Here is a 21,842-nt window from a genome sequence, read left to right on the forward strand (position 1 = left end):
TGACACAAGGAGCCACCACAACCTGATGGGCCCTGAGCCCCCCTCACACACACCTCAGCAAAGTGTCGACCAAACCCAACAGTGCACTGATGGCACCCAGGCACCAGACAACACGCAGCGGCATATGTGAGCACATGCACACGCGTCTGACAGGCCAATGAGTCACACCCACACCCAGGCGCCATGCCTGAGAACCGGGATTGTCTCCACCAGCACCCCGAAGAGGGTGCTCAAACAGGTTCAGGCGCCTGTTTTCAAACACCACGTAGCACTCGCTGCAGACCCGACCCTGCTGGCTCAGAGCATGGTGGCCGGCTGTGGTCAACAATCTGCTTTGATCCCTGTGCAGGGAGTTAAACGCTTGTTAGGGATGTGAATGGGTAACCAGTTAACCAGTAAGCCTCGTCCTTAATGAGTGAGGCTTACAGGATGTGGTTAACCAGTCGGGGCTGGAGCAGCTCCCAGCCCACTGTGGGCAAGGAGATGCTACAGCCACTCAGGGCCCATCACAGACAGGGGCTGCTCCAGTCAGCTAGCTACTACAGTCCGGCCACTGCAGGCAGGGGGCCACTCCAGCCCAATGGGGCTGGAGCAGCCCCCTCTGCTGGACCTACTCTTTAATCGGTTAACCAGTTGAACATTATGTTAAACCGGTTAACCAATTAAACTGGATTTTACATCCCTATTGCCCATTCACTTGTGCTGGCTAACAGATTTTAAAATGACACTCAGTCATTCTCCTAGTATAGACAAGCCCAGTAGGTACATGCCCCCACGCCCCTTCCGAGGCAGTCAGCAGCTGCAAGGGGCCGTGGTACCAATGTGACAGGTGGCCAGGGAATGCCCTTCAATGTGCTGTGGGGTTTGTGACATGACGGGGGACCAAACTTCAGCAGCCTTGAATTTCCTCTGCCGACAGCCAGCACCACGGACTGGGAATGCTAACCACATCCCACCTCACACTTCAGCTGCCCACTCCTACAAAGCAAGGTGGGGGTAAAGCAGGGGGGGAGGAAGAAAGAGAATCAAGCCGTTTCCTCCTTGGCAGCCAGCACTTACAACAAATTATCTGGCAGCCACTTACAAATCCAGGCCTGAGTGCCAAGAACCACCCCTACCCCCACTCTGCTTCCGCTCCGGGGATGTAAACAGAATGGCATCTGCCTTCCCATTTCTGCCGTGGAGTATAAATACCTCCAGGAATGGATGGCCTCCTCCCGCCTAGCACAGGGGAGGAACGGCCACCCTGTCCCACCAAGGGCTGGCAGGCGGCCATATGCAAAGCGACTACACATCAAATGCTGCAAGTGCTGCCAACTGCTTTCTCCCCCACCACCTCCTCCGAGCACAGCGAAGCTCTTGGTTAGCTCCTCCATCGCAGCTGGAGTGCCAGGCGGTGGGAGGGAGGGAACGAGGCAGCGAAAGGGAGCAACATGGGATGAAACGGGTCCATAAATTCCCTCCTCCCGCCCCGTTTTACGTCAGTCTTCTCGCTGCAGTTTTGGGAATGTCCCAGCTGGCATCCAGACTTTCCGTCCTGGACAGAGCCTGTGGAGAGTAGGGCAATGCTGACCCCTTTGCCCGAGGATGGGCAGACAAGGGGAAGCAATCGAAGATGGGCTACATAATAGTGCAGAATGCTGAGCCCTTGTGCTGATGGATCTGGTACCTCCTTGCCCTGGGACAGTGCCCAGCATGTCCCCAAACCACTCAGCTGCCCAGCCACTGAACTGAAACTTCCCCTCTCCTCAGCCCCAGATAAATAACCATCTGCCATGGGAAGTGGTTGGTCCCATGTCTCCAGCTGTCTCAATCTGAGCCCAGTTCCTGGCCTCTACTAGATGCCTTCTGCATGACCTTACAGGCCTGGCCTGTTCTGTGGACCATTTCCTCAACTGTGCAATGTGGAAAGGCACAATTGGGAGCCCCCAAACTCAGCTGGGATACCTCTGTCATACAAAGACACACATGTGCTGATGCCCGTATTAGCTTGACAGCGCCCATGTGGTCTGAAGACACTCTAGGCAATAAAAGAAATCCACCGAGTTAGTGAACTCCGTGCCCTCAAAACCTTTCTGCAGGGTATTCAAATGCTAACGCTATCCTCACACACACCTGTTCTCCTGGAAGAGCAATAAAAAAAAATTAAACGGCTGGCGTTGGGCATCAACTAAATCAGCAGCATATCAAAACCTTAATAAAGTGTGCATGAGTGCAATCCAAGCGGAGGGATGCCTCGCTGCTCAGCTCAGCCTACGGCAAAAGCTCCCACTGCAGCAAAAGCCTTTAGACTCGGGGAAGCCTTTCAAGTAACAAAGGTGCCATTATTTGTGTGTCAGTACCACACAGAGGCCGCAGCGGAGATCGGGGCCCCATTGCGGCACTGCAAGGACACACCCTGTCCCACCCAGCTTACATCCCACCGAGACATCCCATGTAACAAGTGGGGGCTGATGCAGAGACAGATTAAGTGACTTAGCCAGTGTCAGAAAGCAAGTCTCTGGCAGAGCTGGGAAGGTTAGTCACAATACCATCCTTTCTGTGTGGGAAAGATCTCGTCTCTGCCAATGCACCTGATCAGATCAGGGCAGGTCGTTGTTGTTGTTGTTAATGCACAGTATTTAATCAAAAGGATCCAAGCAACACAGGCCAGCCCTAGCTTGGGAAATGTTCGTTCAGTCACACAGAGCTATTGATTCAGGAGCATTCATTAGAATTAGCCATTCAAATAGAGACCTAAATTGATGCCTCGCGTCTGAATCCTTAGCTATCGCTCTGCAGGTTTCAATCCTGGACTACTTAAATTGGCTCTCGGAGCTAACCACACATTTGTAAGTCTGTTAGGGTACGTCTATACTGCATGCTTATTTTGAACTAAGTTGGGGGGAGGGATAGCTCAGTGGTTTGAGCATTTGCTTGCTAAACCCAGGGTTGCGAGCTCTATCTTTGAGGGGGCCATGTAGGGATCTAGGGCAAATCTGACAGCAATAATACTTGGTCTTGCCACGAGGACAAGGGACTGAACTCAATTACTTCTGTCCCTTCCAATTCTATGAGAGAGGTATATCTCCATATAAATAAGCTATTCGGGAATAGTTATTCTGAAATAGCACATCTATGCTACAGGGAAGCCTCAAAATTAGTCCAAGGCAGACTTCCCTAATGTAGATGTGTTATCTTGATTTAGAGCCCCAGGAGGAATAACTTAGATGGCCCTTGTGAAGGGCTATTCTGAAATAGCAGAAGTGGAGCCTCTACGGCTACGTCTACACTGGCCCCTTTTCCGGAAGGGGCATGTAAATTTCACCAGTCGTAGTAGGGAAATGCGTGGGGGATTTAAATATCCCCCGCGGCATTTAAATAAAAATGTCCGCCGCTTTTTTCCGGCTTTTAAAAAAGCCGGAAAAGAGCGTCTACACTGGCCCCGATCCTCCGGAAAAAGCGCCCTTTTCCGGAGGCTCTTATTCTTACTTCAAAGTAAGAATAAGAGCCTCCGGAAAATGGCACTTTTTCCGGAGGATCAGGGCCAGTGTAGACGCTCTTTTCCGGCTTTTTTAAAAGCCGGAAAAAAGCGGCGGACATTTTTATTTAAATGCCGCGGGGGATATTTAAATCCCCCGCGCATTTCCCTACTACGACTGGTGAAATTTACATGCCCCTTCCGGAAAAGGGGCCAGTGTAGACGTAGCCTACATGTCTTATTTCAGAATAGGCATTATTTCTCGTAGAATGAGGTTTACAGGTTTCAGAATAAGCCATCCATTATTGCAGCATGGCTGTGTAGATGCTTGCATTGTTATTTCAAAATAACGCTAGTTATCTTGAAATAACGGTACAGTGTAGATACACCCTTTGTTGTAAGACTCCTCATAGTCTTTACTAACGTACCTCTAACAAATGCATATTGCAGATGGGAGCCGCTAAGTTCCCACCTCTGCAGTTATTCAGCAGTGGTAGCTTGCCCAGGGATTAGGCAGGGTGCTGGGAGTTGAGACTGCTGGATTCAGGTCCCACTTGGTCACTGACTCATGCTGTGACCTTGCGCAAAAAAATAGCACAACTTGTTTTTTAAACTGAAGCAACCACAGATTTGAGGTTGTGGTTTGAAGTTACTGGTGTGGTGTCCTGAAAAGTATCTTGCTCTGTTCACTGATGGTAACTGTTCAGCTGCATTCACGGGCTCCACCTGTATGTTGCACTAGTTCTGCACAGGTAGCCGGCAAAGCAGACTCATTGGGTACGTCTACACAGCAACATTATTTCGGAATAACTTAGTCCGTGTCTACACAGCAGGCAGTTATTTCGAAATAACATCAACATTCTGTCAAGCGGGAGGACTTCGTACTCTGACTCCTGTAATCCTCACTGTACGAGGAGTAAGAGAAGTCGGAGGAAGAGTGGTCCATTTCGAAATAAGTGCTGTGTAGACTCTCCCAATTTCAAAATAAGCTATTTTGAAATAAGCTGTGCAATTGACGTAGCTCAATTTGTGTAGCTTATTTCGAGTTAAGCCCTGCTGTGTACATGCACCCATAGAGAACTTCCAAAGACCACAAAATCAGATAAAGATCGAAGGCACCCGGCCAGGTTTATTGTCAATGCAGCACAGGCCTGGTATTCCACAGACTTTACCAGACCATTAACACATTGCAATTGCAGTGGACCAGCTCAGTGAATGGCGGGACTTTTTGCTGCTCCCAGGCCAAAGACAGCCCCTCTAAGATACATTTTTATACACAGGTACAAACAAGTTACACATCACTCTTGACATATCAGGGTGTCACCCTCTGACAGAGGGACTTTCGAAAGAAGGCGTTCTTCCTCGTGAAATGAGGTTTACCGCCATCGAAAGAAAAGCCGCGTTCTTTCGATTTAATTTCGAAAGAACGCGGCTTGAGTCTGGACGCAGGGGAAGTTTTTTTCGGAAAAAGGCTACTTTTCCCGAAAAAAACCCTGAGTCTGGACACAGCCCTACAGACGGATTTATCATAGACTGATGGAAATGTAGAGCTGTACAAGATCTAAAGATGACAAAGTCCAGACCCATTCACTGAAGCAGGACCAAATAAACCTAAGATCATGCCTGACAGCTGATTGTCCCAGCTGTTCTTAAGAACTTCCAGGGATGGGGATTTCGCAACCCCCTTGGAAGCCTGTTCCAGAGCAGATAGTTAGAAATTAGGAAAAAATCTTTTTAACCGAAATCTCCCTCATTGCAAACTAAACCCATTGCTTCTTGTCCTACCTCCAGGAGACACAGAAGAAAACTTATCCCAGTTCTCTTTATAACCGCCCTTAACACTTAACAGGTCCCTGCCTCCACCCCGCATCTTTTTTCCTCAAGACTAAATATACCCAGTTCTTTTAAACCTTTACTCATAGCTCAGGTTCTCTAAAGCTTTTATCATTTCTGTAGCTTTCCACCAAATTCTCCCCAATTTGTCCACATCGTGTGGCACCCAGAGCTGGACACAGTATCCAGCTGAAGTCAGCTGAAGTAGCGTTGAACAATTGAACCCTACAGATGGCATTGCTGTTAACACACCCCAGAGTGACATTCGCCTTTTTTGCAACTGCAGCTCATTATAGACTCCTGTTCAGTTTGCAATCTGCCCTAGTGCCCCCCCATCCTTTTCTGCCATATGACCACCTAGCCAGTTCCTTCCCACTTTGTAGTCATGCATTTGAAGTCCTCTGTACTTGTCTTTATTGCATTTTGTCTTGTTGATTTCAGACCAATTCTCCAATTTGTCAAGGTTGTTTGTAAGTGTAATTCTCTCTTCCAAAATGTTCATAGCCCCTCCTAGGTTGGTGTCATCTGCAAATTTTATAAACCTACTCTTGACTTTTATTATCTAAGTCATTAATTCAAATTGTTGAATAATACAGGACCCAGAACTGAACTCTGCTGGGCCCCCCCCTGGATACACTGTCCCAATTTGATAATAAATGTTGATAATTACTCTTTAAGGGCGCGTCTACACAGCAGGGTAGAAGTCGAATTAAGCTACACATCTTGAGCTATGTCAATTGCGTAGCTTAAATCAAAATAGCTTAATTTGACTTTTGGCGCTGTCTACACAGCAGGAAGTTGAAAGAAGAACATTCTTCCTTCGACTTCCCTTACTCCTCATGAAATGAGGGTTACAGAAATCGAGGTAAGAAACCCGTTATTTCAAAGTTATTTCAAAATAATGGGCTTGCTGTGTAGACGCACTTTTTGTTATTTCGGAATATTGTCAGTTATTCCAAAACAACACTGCTGTGTAGACAAACCCTAAATGTGGTCCCTTTACCAGCTTCTGCACCTAGCAATGTTATCTAAACCTCATTTCCCAGGCTTGCTTATGAAAATGCTACATGACACTATATCAAAAACCTAACTAAAATGAAGATATAGCACAGCTACTGTCAGAAATCCTACCAAGAAGGGAAATCAGGTTAGGTTGGCATGATTTATTTTGACAAATCCAGGCCGGATATTCATTACAACCTTATAAACCGATTGTTTAATAATTTGTTCCAGCACCTTTCCACGTATCAGACTAGATTGACTGGTCTATAATTCCCTGATCCTCTCTGTTCCCTTTTATAAAGATAAGTGATATGTTTGCCTTTCCCCAGTCCCCCAGAAGTTCTCAAAGATCATTGCTAATAGTTTTGAGAATCTGAGCCATCCAAAATAGCCATAATTCTTATTGGCATCAGTTGGAGTATCGGGTGGAGGAAACAGGCCTTGATTTCTGCATCTCAGTTTCTCCCTTAGTAAAATGTGGGTAATAGTATGAAGCCTCATATGGGTGAGGAGACATAGCAGATTTATATACATAGAAAGTGCAATGGGGTTTGGATCTGGAGAATTCATGGGAATATATTTTCCTGTTTAAGTTCCACTAGGCTCAAACTCCAAGTGGCTTGAATGGATCCAGAACTCCAGGTGAAACCCAGCTGAAGTTACCAAGCCCCACTTGCGTGGGAGATATGTAAGCTCTCCCTGAAACCACCCATCAACTCCAGGTTCAGTAACACTCCCGATTCTGGGCACCATTTCTAGTCGACAGCGAAATGGTTGCGCAAAATTCCCCAAAGCTTACTGTTGATGCCTGAATGGAAAGGTTTATGCAAGTGGGAGATGGAGCCTAGCCACACTCATCAGATCGGAGATTCTCCAAAGCTCAGGCATGACTGGCTGGAAAACAAGAATTCCATTTTGAAAAAAAAAAAAGTTAATTGGAACAAAAACGAGGCCTTCTGGAACTTTCTGCCAAAAGAAATAATCCACAGGAATGGCCCATTCCACAAGAGCCAACAGCCCCTGGTCCTGATACTCACCTGAAGGCCTCTGCCTGATTTGGAGCATGTGCTTGAGCCTAGGTATCCTCTATCCCAGCCGCCCCAGCTACTGGCTGTTGTGAGACGGGTAGCTCAGTCTCTCTGTCACTCCCTCTCCCCCAGAAATCCTACCCTGGGCCGGAGATGCCTTTCAGGTGACATGTTGGTTTCAATGAGACTGTTTCGAGGGGGGGAGGGTGGATTCACTTTGGATGAATCAGAATTTGCTGACAAAACCTCAACATGTTCCTGACCGGCTGCAGGCATGATAAAGCCTAGATCCAGGGCAGCTCAAACTCCTACCGTCTTACTGTCCCGCTTTTATTTTTCAGCTGCTTCCCTGCCCTCTCGTCCAACCTGTGAGGAGTTTCACTGGACACAGTTCTCCTTCCTACTACACTGTACAGGTTGTACCTCTCTAACCAGGACTCTCTGGTCCAACAACATTGGTGGCTTGGCAAGACCATGGATGTTGCCAAACCAGAGAGTCCAGGTGGAGGGCTAGAGGGTGGAGCCCTGCAAGGGCCAGGAGCCCAGCTGGGCTGGCTGCAGGGAGGCCAGGTACTGGGAGCCCACCGCAGGAGTCCAACTGAGCCAGCAGCAGGGTGGTCAGAGCACCAGTGGACTCTGGCAGGGCAACAGTCTACAGGAGAGCTGGGAGGCCCAGCAGCAGGGCCACTGTGAGGTGCGGCGGGGCTGGGAGCCATGGCAGCAAGATTACATGTGGTCATGGCAGGGCTGGAGGGGTCAGAAGCCCAAGAAGCCAGCAGGACAGTGGGGCTAGGAGCAGAGGGAGGAAGCTGGCAAGAAGGCCAGGATTGAGCCAGGAGGAGCCGGGCTAGGGGGACAGAAATGGACCTCTCCTAGTCTGGCAAAATCCATCATGCGGGACCAGTCAGGTCCTAAGGGTGCCAGACCAGGGAGATCCAACTGGTATATTCCATGTTTCAAAATTGTGGTTCCATGAAAATCAATGGGAGATCCTCCATAGGCTTCAGTAGGACCACAACTGGCCTCAATTCCCACCCCAGTCAAGGGTCAAACAAATATTTATTTCTTGGTTATCAACACAGAAGCCTCAGCCCTGCTCAGGCTCCAATCACAACTTGTCCCCAGCTCACACTGGCTGGGGTTATAGGCCTGGAAGTGGTTCGAATTCAGTTTATTTCCTTTCTGTGAGTTCCAACCAGTGGTATCCTGAGCGGAAGTCCAGGAGAAACAGCCAGATTTAATTAAACTTCACTGAGGTTGCTGCCGCCTTCCCCCGATGCCAGGAATGGTTTCTTTACCATTCGGCCTCCCGGACCCTGAAGCGCAGAGATCACTGAGCTGAAGAAGGAGAAGGCATGGATGGGAGCCCCTGACATTTCATAAGAACTGCTGTAGAATTGCAGCCGACTCCGTGTTGCCACTCTCTCTGCAGCCTGGACCTTTTGCTAGCACAGCTCTGGGAGAAAGTGCCCTTCCAGGGCTGGGTCAGTCCACATGTTCTGCACCTGTGAATGGCACCAGGCTCAAGTATTGATGCAAATCCCCAAAGCCGCCACACACTTGTCAGAGCAAGATACCTCCAAGGTGATGCTCCTCCGCCCCCAGCCCTTTCCCTTTGCCTTTGCTATTCTACAGCACGTTGGTGGTTGCATTGAGTCCTGACATTTTCAGACCGGCGCCAAATTGAGAGTGGACTTCCTTAGGTGAGGGAGAGGGGCTGAGTCTTCCCAGTCTGGCCAGTATCTAAACACAAATGTTTTTCCAGCTTTGCTTAACCAGAGAAGCAGGGTGATACCTGCCACCTTCCCATCTGCATCTCCTTCCCATCACGAAACAGGGGGAGGGATTTGAAATCCTACGTCGAGAAGTAAGATCTCAGCCCTCAACAGTCCCCGAGCACCCTCAGCTTGTGCAGGATGGGGAGCATTCTGTGGGGAGGAGGGGGCTGCCACCAGAGCCTGGCCTATACTAGGGGAAAGCTCAAGGGATGCTGGTGGGGATGTCAGCAACATTCAAATCAGCAGCATAGACAGGCCTGCAGCTGTTTCTGACACTAGGTCTACTAGGGCAGCCCCAGCCAGTATTTGCAGGAAAGGGAGATTTTTGGAAAGTTTCCCTAGAGCGGGAAGTCCAAAGGTCCAAGGATGCATCAGCGGTAGGGGAGGGGCAGATTTTCAAAGGAGCTCAGCTCCCATCCAAGTATCTAAGAAATCGGGGGTGAGAATCCTACCATTGAAATCAGTGGCAAGACTACCATTGTTTTCAATGGGGCCAGGATTTCACCTTGGATTTTCAATATGCTCCAGCTCTCACCAGGCTGAGCAGGATTTTAAATCTGAGCACTTCAGCAGGTATATAGGAGCTGGGCTCTTTTAAGGCCCTGATGCAGCCAAATTAATCCACTGCTGCTAGATGAAGGTTTAGCTTCTAAAGACCATCGGCACTAGCATATTCAGCTCACAGGCATAGGTGCGGTTGATCCTGTGCTGATGTGTCTGGTTATATTAAGTCCATTCTCAGCACAGTTACACTAAGCTGCCTGATTGGATGGAGAGGGGGCTTTAAAAAAATTCAGCTTGCATGTTGTCCCATGGTGGCTCCCAGCAATGGGGTGCACAGGAAGAGGCAGTATGTGGAATTCTGTATATACTCGATCATAAGCCTAATTTTTTTTGGTAAAAAATGATGCAGCTAAGAGTGGGGGTCGGCTTATGATCAGGTTATTGTGTTTCACAAATTCTTTTTATCTTGGGGTTGTTGGCAAACTTCAGTTCCCAGCCCAGCAGGGCAAACCGCTGGTGCTGGCATATTTTAAGTCCCTGGAGTGTCTGCAGGCATGGAGCTCCTCAGCTCCTAGTGGCTGCTATTTGCCGTTCTGGGTCAACGGGAGTGGCCGGAAGTGGTGGCCAGCATGTCCCTGGGCCTGCACTGCTTCCCCCAGCTCCCATTGGCTGGGATCGGCAAACAGCAGCCAATGAGAGCTGAGAGGCTTCGTGCCTGCAGACACTCCAGGCAAACAAAATGTTCTGATGCACCAATGGCTTATGCTGAGGTGGGACCGAGGTTTGCAAAGTGCTGATATAGAGTCAGTCGTTGCAAATTTCCAATTTTTTGTAACTTGTTGCGGTTGGCTTATGAGCAAATGGGTTTATGATCAAGTATATACGGCAATATGTGCAAGTATCGTTTTTGTGACTTGGCTTGTAAGCTCCGTGGGGCAGGGGCCATCCTGCTGTTCTGTGGTTGTGCACTGCCTGGCACAAGGGCCACAACGGGGGTTCCTGGGTGTGACAGTGATAAGAAATAAGAATAACTGGAAAGCAATGCTGCATACAGACTTGCAAGCTCCCTGTCAGAGCTGGGTTGCAGAGGCTGTGGGCAGGTGCTCAGAACTTGGTGATGTCAAAAATCTCAGTTTTCATTTTTGAAAAATATCTAACCCGCTGGTTGCAGAGAAAAGCTTGAAAATGCGACTGACTGTAACCCTGCAGTGCTGCCGGCAGGAGCCATCAGCAGCCTCTACTGTCAAGGAAGAAGTCATTTGCCCTCCCCCCAGAGTATAGCAAGTGGAATATACCTGTTCAAAGGGAAGCCCCGTCACAACACTGAGGGAGCTCACCCCCGCATGGATGGCTCTTATATGAGGATGTGCCTAGGACCCGCCTTGCCATAGCCCTGCCGCTTTCTCTACCCCTCCTCCTCCCCCTGACTGGGGAAACTGCAGCACAGCAAAGTGCTGCCTGGAGCCTTTTCTCCAGCTGCACCAACTGGCCATAGATGCAGCCAATAGGAGCAACGGGGGCAGTGACTGGGAGTGGTGGGGGACATGGAACCAGGCGCGTCGCTGGGGAGCTGCACCAAGTAAGCACCCCCCATCGCCCAGATCCTGCACAGCCAGCCTGCTCCTGCACCCTACCATCCTCCGAGTCCCAACCCCCAGCCCGTCTCTGCAACCTCTCCTGTCCAAACCTCCTCCACCCTGCCTACTCCTGCAGCCTACTGCCTACCCAGACCTCTCACCTCAAGCCCACTTCCTGGCAGACCCCTCCCACACACTGAACCTCTCATTTTTGGCCCCACCCCAGGGCCTAGGATCACAAAATCTAATAGCCTAGGCCCCCTAAGGGTCTGCTGTGTGAGGGGAATATGGTAAATGTCTTTCTGCTTATCAGTCGGGGGCCACTGTGAGGTTTCATAGAATCATAGAAACTAGAACTGAAAGGGACCTTGGCAGGTCATCAAGTCTAGTCTCTTGCCCTCATGGCAGGATCTAGTACTGTTTAGATCATCCCATATAGATGTCTATCTAACCTGCTCTTAAATATCTCCACTAATGGAGATTCCACAACCTCCCTAGGCAATTTATTCCAGTGTTTAACCACCCTGATAGTTAGGAAGCTTTCCCTAATGTCCAACCTAAACTTCCCTTGCTGCAGTTTAAGCTCATTACTTCTTGTCCTATACTCAGAGGCCAAGGAGAACCATTTTTTTCCTTTCTTCCTTGTAACATCCTTTTCGATACTTGAAAACTGCTATCATGTCCCCTCTCAGTCTTCTCTTTTCTAAACTAAACAAGTCCAGTTCTTTCAGTCTTCCCTCATAGGTCATGTTTTCTAGACCTTTAATCATTTTTGTTGCTCTTCTCTGGACCTTCCCCAATTTCTCCACATTTTTCTTGAAATGTGGTGCCCAGAACTGGACACAATACTCCAACTGAGGCCTAATCAGTGCAGAGTAGAGCAGAATGACTTCTTGTGTTTTATTCACAACACTCCTGTTAACGCATCCCAGAATCATGTTTGCTTTTTTTGCAACAGTGTCACACTCGTGACTCATTTATTCTGTGGTCCACTAAGCCCCCTAGATCCCGTTCTGCAGTACTCCTTCCTAGACAGTCATTTCCCATTCTGTATGTGTGCAACTGATTGTTCCTACCTAAGTTAAGTACTTTGCATTTGTCCTTGTTAAACTTCATCCTATTTACCTCAGTCCATTTCTCTAATTTATCCAGATCATTTTGAATTATGGCCCTATTTTCCAAAGCACTTGCAACCCCTCCCAGGTTGGTATCATCTGCAAACTTAATAATCATACTCTCTGGTTTTGTCTACACTACAAGGTTTTTGCGGCAGAGAGTATGCTAATGGCAGACTTATTAGCATGAGTCGCGATGTCATTAGCATATTTTCTGCCAATGCTTTTTGCACAAGGGGTTTTTGGAAAGAAGGAGCAGTGTAGTCACTTCCATTTTGTGTAATCCCCTCCCCTTTTGCACAAGATCCTTATGCCTCTCCTGGATCTTGCGCAAAAGGGTTTTTTTGCGCAAAACAGAAATGGCTACACTGCTTCTTTTTGCGCAAAAACCCCTTGTGCAAAAAGCATCGGCAGAAAATATGCTAATGACATTGTGACTCATGCTAATGAGTCCATCATTAGCATACTCTCTGCCGCAAAATCTTGTAGTGTAGACATAGCATCTATGCTAATATCTAAATCGCGGATGAAGCACCAGTCCCAAAACAGAACTCTGTGAATCCCCACTTGTTATGCTCTTCCAACATGACTCTGAAACATTAATAACTATTCTGAGAATGGCTATCCAGACAGTTATGCCCCCACCATACAGTAGCTCCATCTTGAGTTTATTTCTCTTGTTTATTGCTAAGTAGGTCATGCGAGAATGTATCAAATGCTGTACTTTGGTTTGGGGCTTTTTGTTTGTTTTTTGTTTCTCTATGTTTTGTTTTGCTTCTCACTTTTGAGCTGCTCCCGACTGATTTTTCTGTGGGTCAGTGGCCCGTGACCCAAAAAAGCTTTCTCACCCTGCTGTGGGATTATAATGTGCTCCCTGCTTCAGCATCTTGTTCACAGAGTAACGAAGGGCTATGCGAATGGTTTATTATCCAACTCAATGGCAAATTATCTGGGTGCCATCTCGCTCCTTCCTTTTGCCATTTAATGTGGCTCATCACAGGTATTTTTCATGCTAAGCCCTGTACTCTGCACCATTGTGTCCAACAAAGCCTGCAAATGAGAAAGAAAGCACTCTCAACCCAGGACATCACGGGATGCATTTCACAGCATGTGGCACACAAGGGTGTTTCCTTACAATCAGAAAGGTGTATCCCTGCCACCAAATTTAGCAAAGCTGGGATCATTGGGGGTATGTCTACACTAGAAAGTTAGTTCGAACTAACGGACGTTAGTTCGAACTAACTTTCCTATGCGCTACACTAGCGCTCCGTTAGTTCGAACTTAATTCGAACTAACGGAGCGCTTAGTTCGAACTAGGTAAACCTCATTTTACGAGGACTAACGCCTAGTTCGAACTAGCTAGTTCGAACTAAGGGCTGTGTAGCCCTTTAGTTCGAACTAGTGGGAGGCTAAGGCTTCCCAGGTTTCCCTGGTGGCCACTCTGGCCAACACCAGGGAAACTCTATTGCCCCCCTCCCGGCCCCGGAGCCCTTAAAGGGCCACGGGCTGGCTACTCACTTTGTGCCAGTTGCAAGGCTGCAAGCACCCGTGCCTGCACAGCCTGCACCTGCCACACAATGAGCCAGCCATCCGAGGGCTCCCAGCCCTCCACTGCTCCCCACGACCAGCCTGGCGGCTCCCAGGAGCCTGCCCGGGGGCGCAAAAGGCGGGCGCCCGCCTGGTCAAGTGCGGAGATCGTGGACCTCATCGAGGTTTGGGGGGAAGCCTCCAATGTCCACGATCTCCGCACTAGCCACCGGAATGCGGCCGTCTATGGACGCATGGCTGCCAGCCTGGCCGCCAGGGGCCACCAGCGCAGCCGGGAGCAGGTGCGCTGCAAGATTAAAGACTTGCGGCAGTCCTACTCCCGGGCCTGCCTGCCAGGGGCTGACCCGGAGGCCTGCCCCCACTTCCATGCCCTGGACCGCCTCCTGGGGGCTCATGCCGTCCCTGCCCCCCGGGACGTGATTGACCCCGGGGCAGAGGGACCGCTCCTGGAGACAGAGGAGGAGGAAGAGGGCTCTGAGAGCCAGGAGCCTGCTGCCAGCCTTCCCAGGACCCGGGACCCCCGAGGCACCCCACAGAGCCGCTCGCCTGCATCATCAGAGGCCGGGGAGGCGTCCACCTGTGAGTACCCTCGTGTTCCCCTTATGTGTACGGGGGGCTGGGGCGAGAGGGAGCCCCGGGACCGTGCGCCTGGGCCTTGCCCACCACGGAGCAGCAGCTGGGGATCCTGCAGGGGCCCTGGCCTTGCAGAGGGGAGCTGGGTTTCACACACCTGGGCCCCTGGGGTCATTGACCGCTGGTCTTCTTGCACCACAGCTGCAGCACCGGGGACTGCAGGGCGCACCACACCGCCTGCAGCAGCCGCCCGCGCCCGGGCAAGCAGGACAGCCAGGAACCAGGAGGACTACCAGAGGCGGCATCTCCGGTTCCTGGACCGACAGCTCCGTCTCCAGGACCACTGGGTCCAGGAGGACCTCAGGCTGCGCCAGAGGAGTCTGGAGGCCCTGGAGGAGCAGGGCCGTGCCCTGCGAGGCCACCTCCAGAGCCTGCTAGACCGCTTTCCATTTCCTCCTCCCCCTGCTCCCCCTCTTGCTCCCCCTCTTGCTCCTCCTGCTCCCCCTCTTGCTCCTCCTGCTCCCCCTCTTGCTCCTCCTGCTCCCCCTCTTGCTCCTCCTGCTTCCGCTCCTGCTTCCTCCACACCCCCTGTCCTCTCTGCCCCCCCCTCCACAACCATTCCCCACCGACGCCCCCGGACCCGCAGTGTGGCGAGACGGGAGAGGCACCCAGACTCCCACCCCTGAGCTTTCCTTTCCCTTCCTCCCTTCCCTCCCCTCCCCTTCCAGCTCCCTCGTCCCAGGTTTCCCCCTCCCTTCTCCCACCTTCATTCCTCCCTCCCCCACCCCAGTTCTGTGAAATAAACAGACGTTTTTGTTGGAAAAACAGGTGTCTTTATTTGACAGTAGGTAGGGAGGGGAAAGGGGAAGGGGGGGGTAGGGTGGAAGAAGGCCCCGGTGGGGCATGCAGGGAGAGGTCAGTCCTCCTCCTCCTCCACCTGGAAGCTCTCCCGCAGGGCTTCCCGGATCCGGATGGCCCCCCGCTGGGCTTCCCGGACGGCGGCGGTGCGGGGCTGACCGTAGTGTCCAGCCATGCGGTCAGCCTCAGCCATCCAGGCTGGCAAGAAAGCCTCCCCCTTCCGCTCACACAAATTGTGGAGCACACAACATGCCGCCACCACGGGAGGGATGTTGTGCTCGGCCAGGTCCAGACGGGTGAGGAGGCATCGAAAGCGGGCTTTCAGTCGCCCGAAGGCCCCCTCCACCACGATGCGGGCCCTGCTCAGCCTGTTATTGAAGGCCTGGCGGGAGGGATTGAGGTGTCCCGTGTAGGGCTTCATGAGCCACGGCTGCAGTGGGTAGGCGGCATCCCCCACCAGGCAGACGGGCATGTCCACGTCCCCGACCCTGATGTGGCGGTCGGGGAAGAAGGTCCCGTCCTGCAGCCGCTGGCACACGGAGGAGTTCCGGTACACCCGGGCGTCGTGTGCTTTGCCGGACCAGCCCACATTTATGTCCGTCAACTGTCCCCGGTGGTCACATACGGCCTGCAGGATGACGGAGAAGTACCCCTTGCGGTTCACGTACCGGGACGCCTGGTGTTCCGGGGCACGGATGGGGATGTGCGTCCCGTCGATGGCCCCCCCGCAGTTGGGGAAGCCGAGGGCGCCGAATCCCCGGATGACGGCATCCGGGTCGGCGAGGCGGACCACCCTGCGGAGCAGCACCCGGTTGATGGCCTTGACCACCTGCGGAGAGAGACACAGCAAAGCGTCAATCAGTGGGGCGCCCGGGTGGCTGGGAGCGTGCGTGCCCTGGCAGTGCCCCGCGCCCCACTCCCGGAAGCAACCCCCCTGGCGGCGTGTAGTACGGCCGGGACAGCCCGACCCCTCCGGTGCGGGGCGCTTTCGCCTCCTCCCGCCCCCCCCTTTGTCCCTGGGGCGGCCCATCCCCTCCTCGCAGCCCCCCTCCCCCCCGGCTCGGTGGCCGACGAGCGCCGTACCTGCATGAGCACTGCTCCGACAGTGGATCTCCCCACGCCGAACTGGTTCCCGACGGATCGGTAGCTGTCCGGCGTGGAGAGCTTCCAGAGGGCGATGGCCACCCGCTTCTGGAGGGGGATGGCGGGCCTCATGCGAGTGTCCCTTCTTTGCAGGGCAGGGGCGAGCCACTCGCAGAGCTCCAGGAAGGTGTCCCTCCTCATCCTAAAGTTCTGGGTCCACTGTCGGTCGTCCCAGCGCTCCAGGACGATGCGGTCCCACCAGTCGCTGCTGGTGTCCAGACGCCAGATGCGGCGGGGCACACCGGTGCCGGGGCGCCGCCGCGGCTCCTCCACGGCCCCCAGGGCGGCCAGGCGGAGAGGCAGGGGGCTGACGTTCCCCAGGTGGTGCCAGGCAGCCTCGAGCCATTGCTGGCAGGCTTGCAGCAGCAAGTCCAGAACGTGCACCAGAAGGTGCAGGGCGAGCCGTGGCTCCATGTTGCCACCTGCGGCAGTCCCCCCCGAAGGGAAGCACCGACACAGACGGGCACAGAGACCGACGCTTTGCTGTCCCTCGGCGAGGTTGGCAAGCAAGCAGGAAAAGCTGAGAACCGGCTGTCCAGGGGGGGTCCCTTTAAGCACGAGCCTCAGATAGCCTCAGACAGCAGCCACACAAAGCAACTGCTGACCTGATGCCCTGCCAGAACCGGTTTCAGCTGCCCTTAAATGCCCCCCTGCGTCCAATCAGTGTGGACGCGCTAGTTCGAACTAGCAAAACGCTAGTTCGAACTAGTTTTTAGTTCTAGATGCGCTAGTTCGAACTAGCTTAGTTCGAATTAACTAATTCGAACTGAGGGTACGTCTACACTACAGCGCTAGTTCGAACTAACTTAGTTCGAATTAGTTAATTCGAACTAAGCTAGTTCGAACTAACGCATCTAGAACTAAAAACTAGTTCGAACTAGCGTTTTGCTAGTTCGAACTAGTAAGTCCACATTGAGTGGACTCTGAACAGGGCTTAATGATGGCCGGAAGCAGTGCCGGCAGGGCATAAAAGGAGGACTTAGAGCATGGAGATGCTGTCTCAGGCTAGCCGAGGGCTGCGCTTAAAGGGTCCCGACCCCCACCCCGGACACACAGTTCTAAGGGGTGCCCCGCTTGCAAAGAAGTTCTGGCTTGGAGTGCCCTGAGTGCCCACACTGGGCACATCACACCACTCGGCCATCAGCCCGGCTGCACTTGCCGCAGGCTGCCATCTGGGGAGAGGGAGTAATTGGGGGGCTGCAGGAGAGCTTCCACCCCCAGAAGCCCGCAGAGCCAGCCCAGTCCTCCCCATCGGGGGCTCGTACCCCATTCCTCCCTCACCTCCTTCCACTTGCCCTTCCCTAGCCCCCCTTCTTCTTGATGTACAAAATAAAGATAACGTTTCTTCCAACATTGACTCTGTCTTTATTGAAAAAAACTGGGGGAGACTGGGAAAAGGAGGTGGGAGAGGGGAAGAGAAAGGCTGGGAGAGGGGAGGGCAACTAACATGATCAGGGGTTGGGAACAGGTCCCAGATGAAGAGAGGCTACAGAGACTGGGACTGTTCAGCTTAGAAAAGAGGAGACGGAGGGGGGACAGGATAGAGGTCTGTAAAAACAGGGGTTGGGTGGAGAGGGTGCATTCAGAAAAGTTCTTCCTGAGATCCCATAAAGAAGGACTAGAGGACACCAAAGGAAAGGAATGGGTAGCAGGCTTGAAACTAGTAAGAGAAAGTTGTTCTTGACAAAGCAAATAGTTAACCTGTGGAACTCCTTGCTGCAGGAGGCTGTGAAGGCTACAACTAGAACAGAGTTTAAAGGGAAGTGAGATCAAGTCATGGAGGTTGGGTCCATGGAGTCCTATTAGCCAGAGGGTAGGAGTGGTGTCCCTGCCCAAAGTTTGTGGAAGGCTGGAGAGGGATGGCACGAGACAAATGGCTTGGTCATTGTCTTCGGTCCATCCCCTCCAGGGTCCCTAGGGTTGGCCGCTGTGGGCAGACAGGCTACTGGGCTAGATGGACCTTTGGTCTGACCCAGGACGGCCATTGTAAGCTCAGGGCTCAGTGTCGGGGGTCTCAGTGGACCCCCTTGATTTTCATGCACACCTGGTCCTGGGTGGCCAGGCTGGCAGCTCTCCTGCCCTAGACGGCCACTTTCCTGTGCCTAGTGCGGAGATCGTGGACAAGGTCCACGATGTCCGCACTAGCCCAGGAAGGTGCCCGCCTCTTGCGGTCCAGGGCAAGCTCCCGGGAGCCGCCAGCCTGGTCCCGGCAAGAGGGGGTGGGCTGGGGGGCATCGGGTGGGTGGCTCTGTGCCGTGCCAGGTGCAGGGTCTGCTAGCTGGGTGCTGGCAGGCTTGCACCTGGCACGGGCACCGTAGCCAGCCCGTGCCCCTTTAAGGGGTCCGGGGCCGGGAGGGGGGCATAGAGTTTCCCTGGTGTTGGCCAGAGTGGCCACCAGGGAAACCTGGGGAGGGCTAGCCTCCCACTAGTTCGAACTAAAGGGCTACACAGCCCTTAGTTCGAACTAGCTAGTTCGAACTAGGCGTTAGTCCTCGTAAAATGAGGTTTACCTAGTTCGAACTAAGCGCTCCGCTAGTTCGATTCAAATTCGAACTAGCGGAGCGCTAGTGTAGCGCATAGGAAAGTTAGTTCGAACTAACGTCCGTTAGTTCGAACTAACTTTCTAGTGTAGACATACCCTAAGTTAGTTCGAACTAGCGCTGTAGTGTAGACGTACCCTGGGGGACTGGGTAAACCAGAGCCCTCTTGTTCCTAGGAGAGCACCAGGACAATATCTCTATACCTTGCAGCAAGTCTAGGCCTAAAACTCTCCTGCCCTCCCCTCCCCCAAAAAGAGAACTTCCAGGGAACCAAAATGGGGCGGGAATAGAATACTGTATCAGCATAAATTTGCAGGTGGTCACATATCAGTCCTGTGTTACAAACAGCACACTGCACAGACAGATGTGAGCTAGGACTCAAACCTGTCTATGGGGTTTGACATGATGGACCAAATCTTGAGGTGTACTAAGCACTCGCAACTTCCAAAAAGACAGAGGAGAACAGAAACTCAAATGATCTGAAGAGTCAATGGACCCTAAGTCTCACGGGCTTTCGATGGGACTTAGGCACTTAGTAAAATGCTACCCAACACAACAGTTCACAGCTAGAACAAGTTAGCCAATAGGGAAAAAAACAATTGTGAGAAGTGTCGCCCAAATTTTGGAAGAAAAACCCCCCAAATTTAACCACTCAATTCGTGAGCCTTAAAAAATGTTCTACAACATTCCTGGGAGCAATTGCTGTGAGTTGCAGGAATATTTGCATAAAGAAAAAAATAAATAAAAACCCTCACTAGTGCTCCTCTCCCTCCCCCTTCCCCGGAGCCCTTAAAGGGGTTGACTCTGGCCACAGTGCCTGTGCCAATCCAAGCCTGCCAGCCCAGAGCCAGCAGTCACTGCCCCTGACCCAGTGGCCCCAAAACATGAGCCAGCAAGCCACTGGCAGCCAGCCCTCCCCAGGAGCAGTCTGCCAGCTCCTAGAAGCCTGCCAGGGTCCAGAAAAGGCGGGTGCCTTCCTGGTCTAGGGTGGAGATCATGGACCTTATTCAGGTTTGGGGGGGATGCCCCCAACGTCCATGATCTCTGCACTAGATGGAGGAACGCGGCCATCTATGGCAGGATAGCAGCCAGCCTGGCCACCAAAGGCCACATGCAAACCCAGGAGCAGGTTTGCATGAAAATCAAGTTGGTCCGGCAAGACCCCCAACCCTGAGCCCTGAGCCCTGAGCTTCCCCTCCCGCTTCTTCCCCTTGCTTCCCCCTTCCAGCTCCCTCCTCCCAGGTTTCCCCCACCCCTCTCTCTTCTCCTTTCCCGCCTCCTTTCCCCAGTCTCACCAGTTTCATTCCCCCATCCCCCAGTTTTGTTAAATAAGGAGAGTTTGTGTTCATGAAAATACGTGTATTTTATTTGACATCAGGAAGGGGGGTTAGGGAGGGGTAAGTGGAAGGACGCGCGGGAGGAATGAGGCACAAGCCCCCAGAAGGGCAGACCAGAGAGACTTTTAGTGCTTCTCAGGGTGGAAGCTCTCCCGCAGGGCCTCCTGGATACTGACAGCCCCCCAGTGGACCTCCCAGATGGCAGCCTGCAGAAAGTGCAGCCAGGCTCACCGCAACGCATCTAGGAGAAGCACCAGAGTGCTCAGGGGCAGGTCTGGCTCCATGTTGCAGAGTGCTGTGGTGTCCCGAATGAGGGCAATTAGAGCACACAGAGACAAAATGCTTTGCTATCCCTCATCGAGGTAGGAAAGCAAGCAGGGAAACCTGAGAACTGGCTGTCTAAGGGGGGTTCCTTTAGCACAAGACTCCGATAGCCTCAGGCAGCAGCCACACAAAGTAACTCCTGACCTGATGCCCTGCCGGACTTGGTTCCGGCCAGCCTTAAATGCGATTCAGTGTCCACTCAGTGTGGACGTGCTATTTCGAAAAAGCAAAAAGCTATTTCGAAATGCATTTTGTATGTAGATGTGTTATTTCAAAATAAGCTATTTTGAAATAGAGCTGTAGTGTAGACATACCCATGTTGAGCAAGCCACAACCCCAGCTGACACCAGCAACAGCAGCAGTTGCAAGCCTCCTCTGGGTATGTCTACACTACAAAGTTAATTCGAACTAACGGACGTTAGTTCAAATTAACTTTGATAGGCGCTACACTAGCGCTCCACTAGTTCAAACTTAATTCGAACTAGCGGAGCGCTTAGTTCGAACTAGGTAAACCTCATTGTAAGAGGACTAAGTCTAGTTCGAACTTACTAGTTCGAATTAAGGGGTGTGTAGCCCCTTAATTCGAACTAGTGGGAGGCTAGCCCTCCCCAGCTTTCCTGGGTGACCACTCTGGCCAACACCAGGGAAACTCTATTGCCCCCCTCCTGGCCCCGGACAGAAAAGAGGCGGATGAGGCTTTAAAGGGGCACGGGCTGGCTACGGTGCCCGTGCCAGGTGCAAGCCTGCCAGCACCCAGCTAGCAGACCCTGCACCTGGCACGGCTCGAGCCAGCCCCCTGATGCCCCCCAGCCCTCCCCCTCTTCCCGGGACCAGGCTGGCGGCTCCCGGGAGCTTGCCCTGGACCGCAAGAGGTGGGCACCCGCCTGGTCTAGTGCGGACATCGTGGACCTCGTCCACGAACTCCACACTAGGCACAGGAAAGTGGCCGTCTAGGGCAGGAGAGCTGCCAGCCTGGCCACCCAGGAGCAGGTGTGCATGAAAATCAAGGTGGTCCAGTGAGACCCCCAACCCTGAGCTTACAATGGCCGTACTGGGTCAGACCAAAGGTCCATCTAGCCCAGTAGCCTGTCTGCCAACAGCGGCCAACCCTAGGGACCCTGGAGGGGATGGACCGAAGACAGTGACCAAGCCATTTGTCTCGTGTCATCCCTCTCCAGCCTTCCACAAACTTTGGGCAGGGACACCACTCCTACCCCCTGGC

At 52.4% G+C, this 21,842-nt stretch overlaps 2 protein-coding genes across 7 annotated transcripts in view; one reads left to right on the forward strand and one right to left on the reverse strand.

Annotated features, from left to right (window-relative positions):
• CACNA1G (calcium voltage-gated channel subunit alpha1 G) overlaps positions 1–21,842 on the reverse strand; it is a 333,864-nt gene that overhangs the window by 265,586 nt on the left and 46,436 nt on the right. The window lies entirely within an intron of this gene.
• Positions 13,568–15,285, forward strand: LOC149521943 (uncharacterized). Its single transcript, XM_089771959.1, has 2 exons — positions 13,568–14,424; positions 14,620–15,285. Exons 1-2 carry the CDS (start codon positions 13,875–13,877, stop codon positions 15,102–15,104), a joined length of 1,035 nt encoding a protein of 344 aa, XP_089628085.1. The 5' UTR covers positions 13,568–13,874; the 3' UTR covers positions 15,105–15,285.

This window comes from Pelodiscus sinensis, chromosome 20, assembly GCF_052426305.1.
Source record: "Pelodiscus sinensis isolate ZL-2025 chromosome 20, ASM5242630v1, whole genome shotgun sequence".
Classification (NCBI taxonomy): domain Eukaryota; kingdom Metazoa; phylum Chordata; order Testudines; family Trionychidae; genus Pelodiscus; species Pelodiscus sinensis.

What these genes read in the sequence shown, in the direction of transcription:
- LOC149521943 (XM_089771959.1), top strand. Translation starts at nt 13,875, where the DNA reads ATGAGCCAGCCATCCGAGGGCTCCCAGCCCTCCACTGCTCCCCACGAC. An exon ending in GGCCGGGGAGGCGTCCACCT is followed by an intron (nt 14,425 to 14,619) that starts GTGAGTACCCTC and finishes CTTGCACCACAG; the next exon opens with CTGCAGCACCGGGGACTGCA.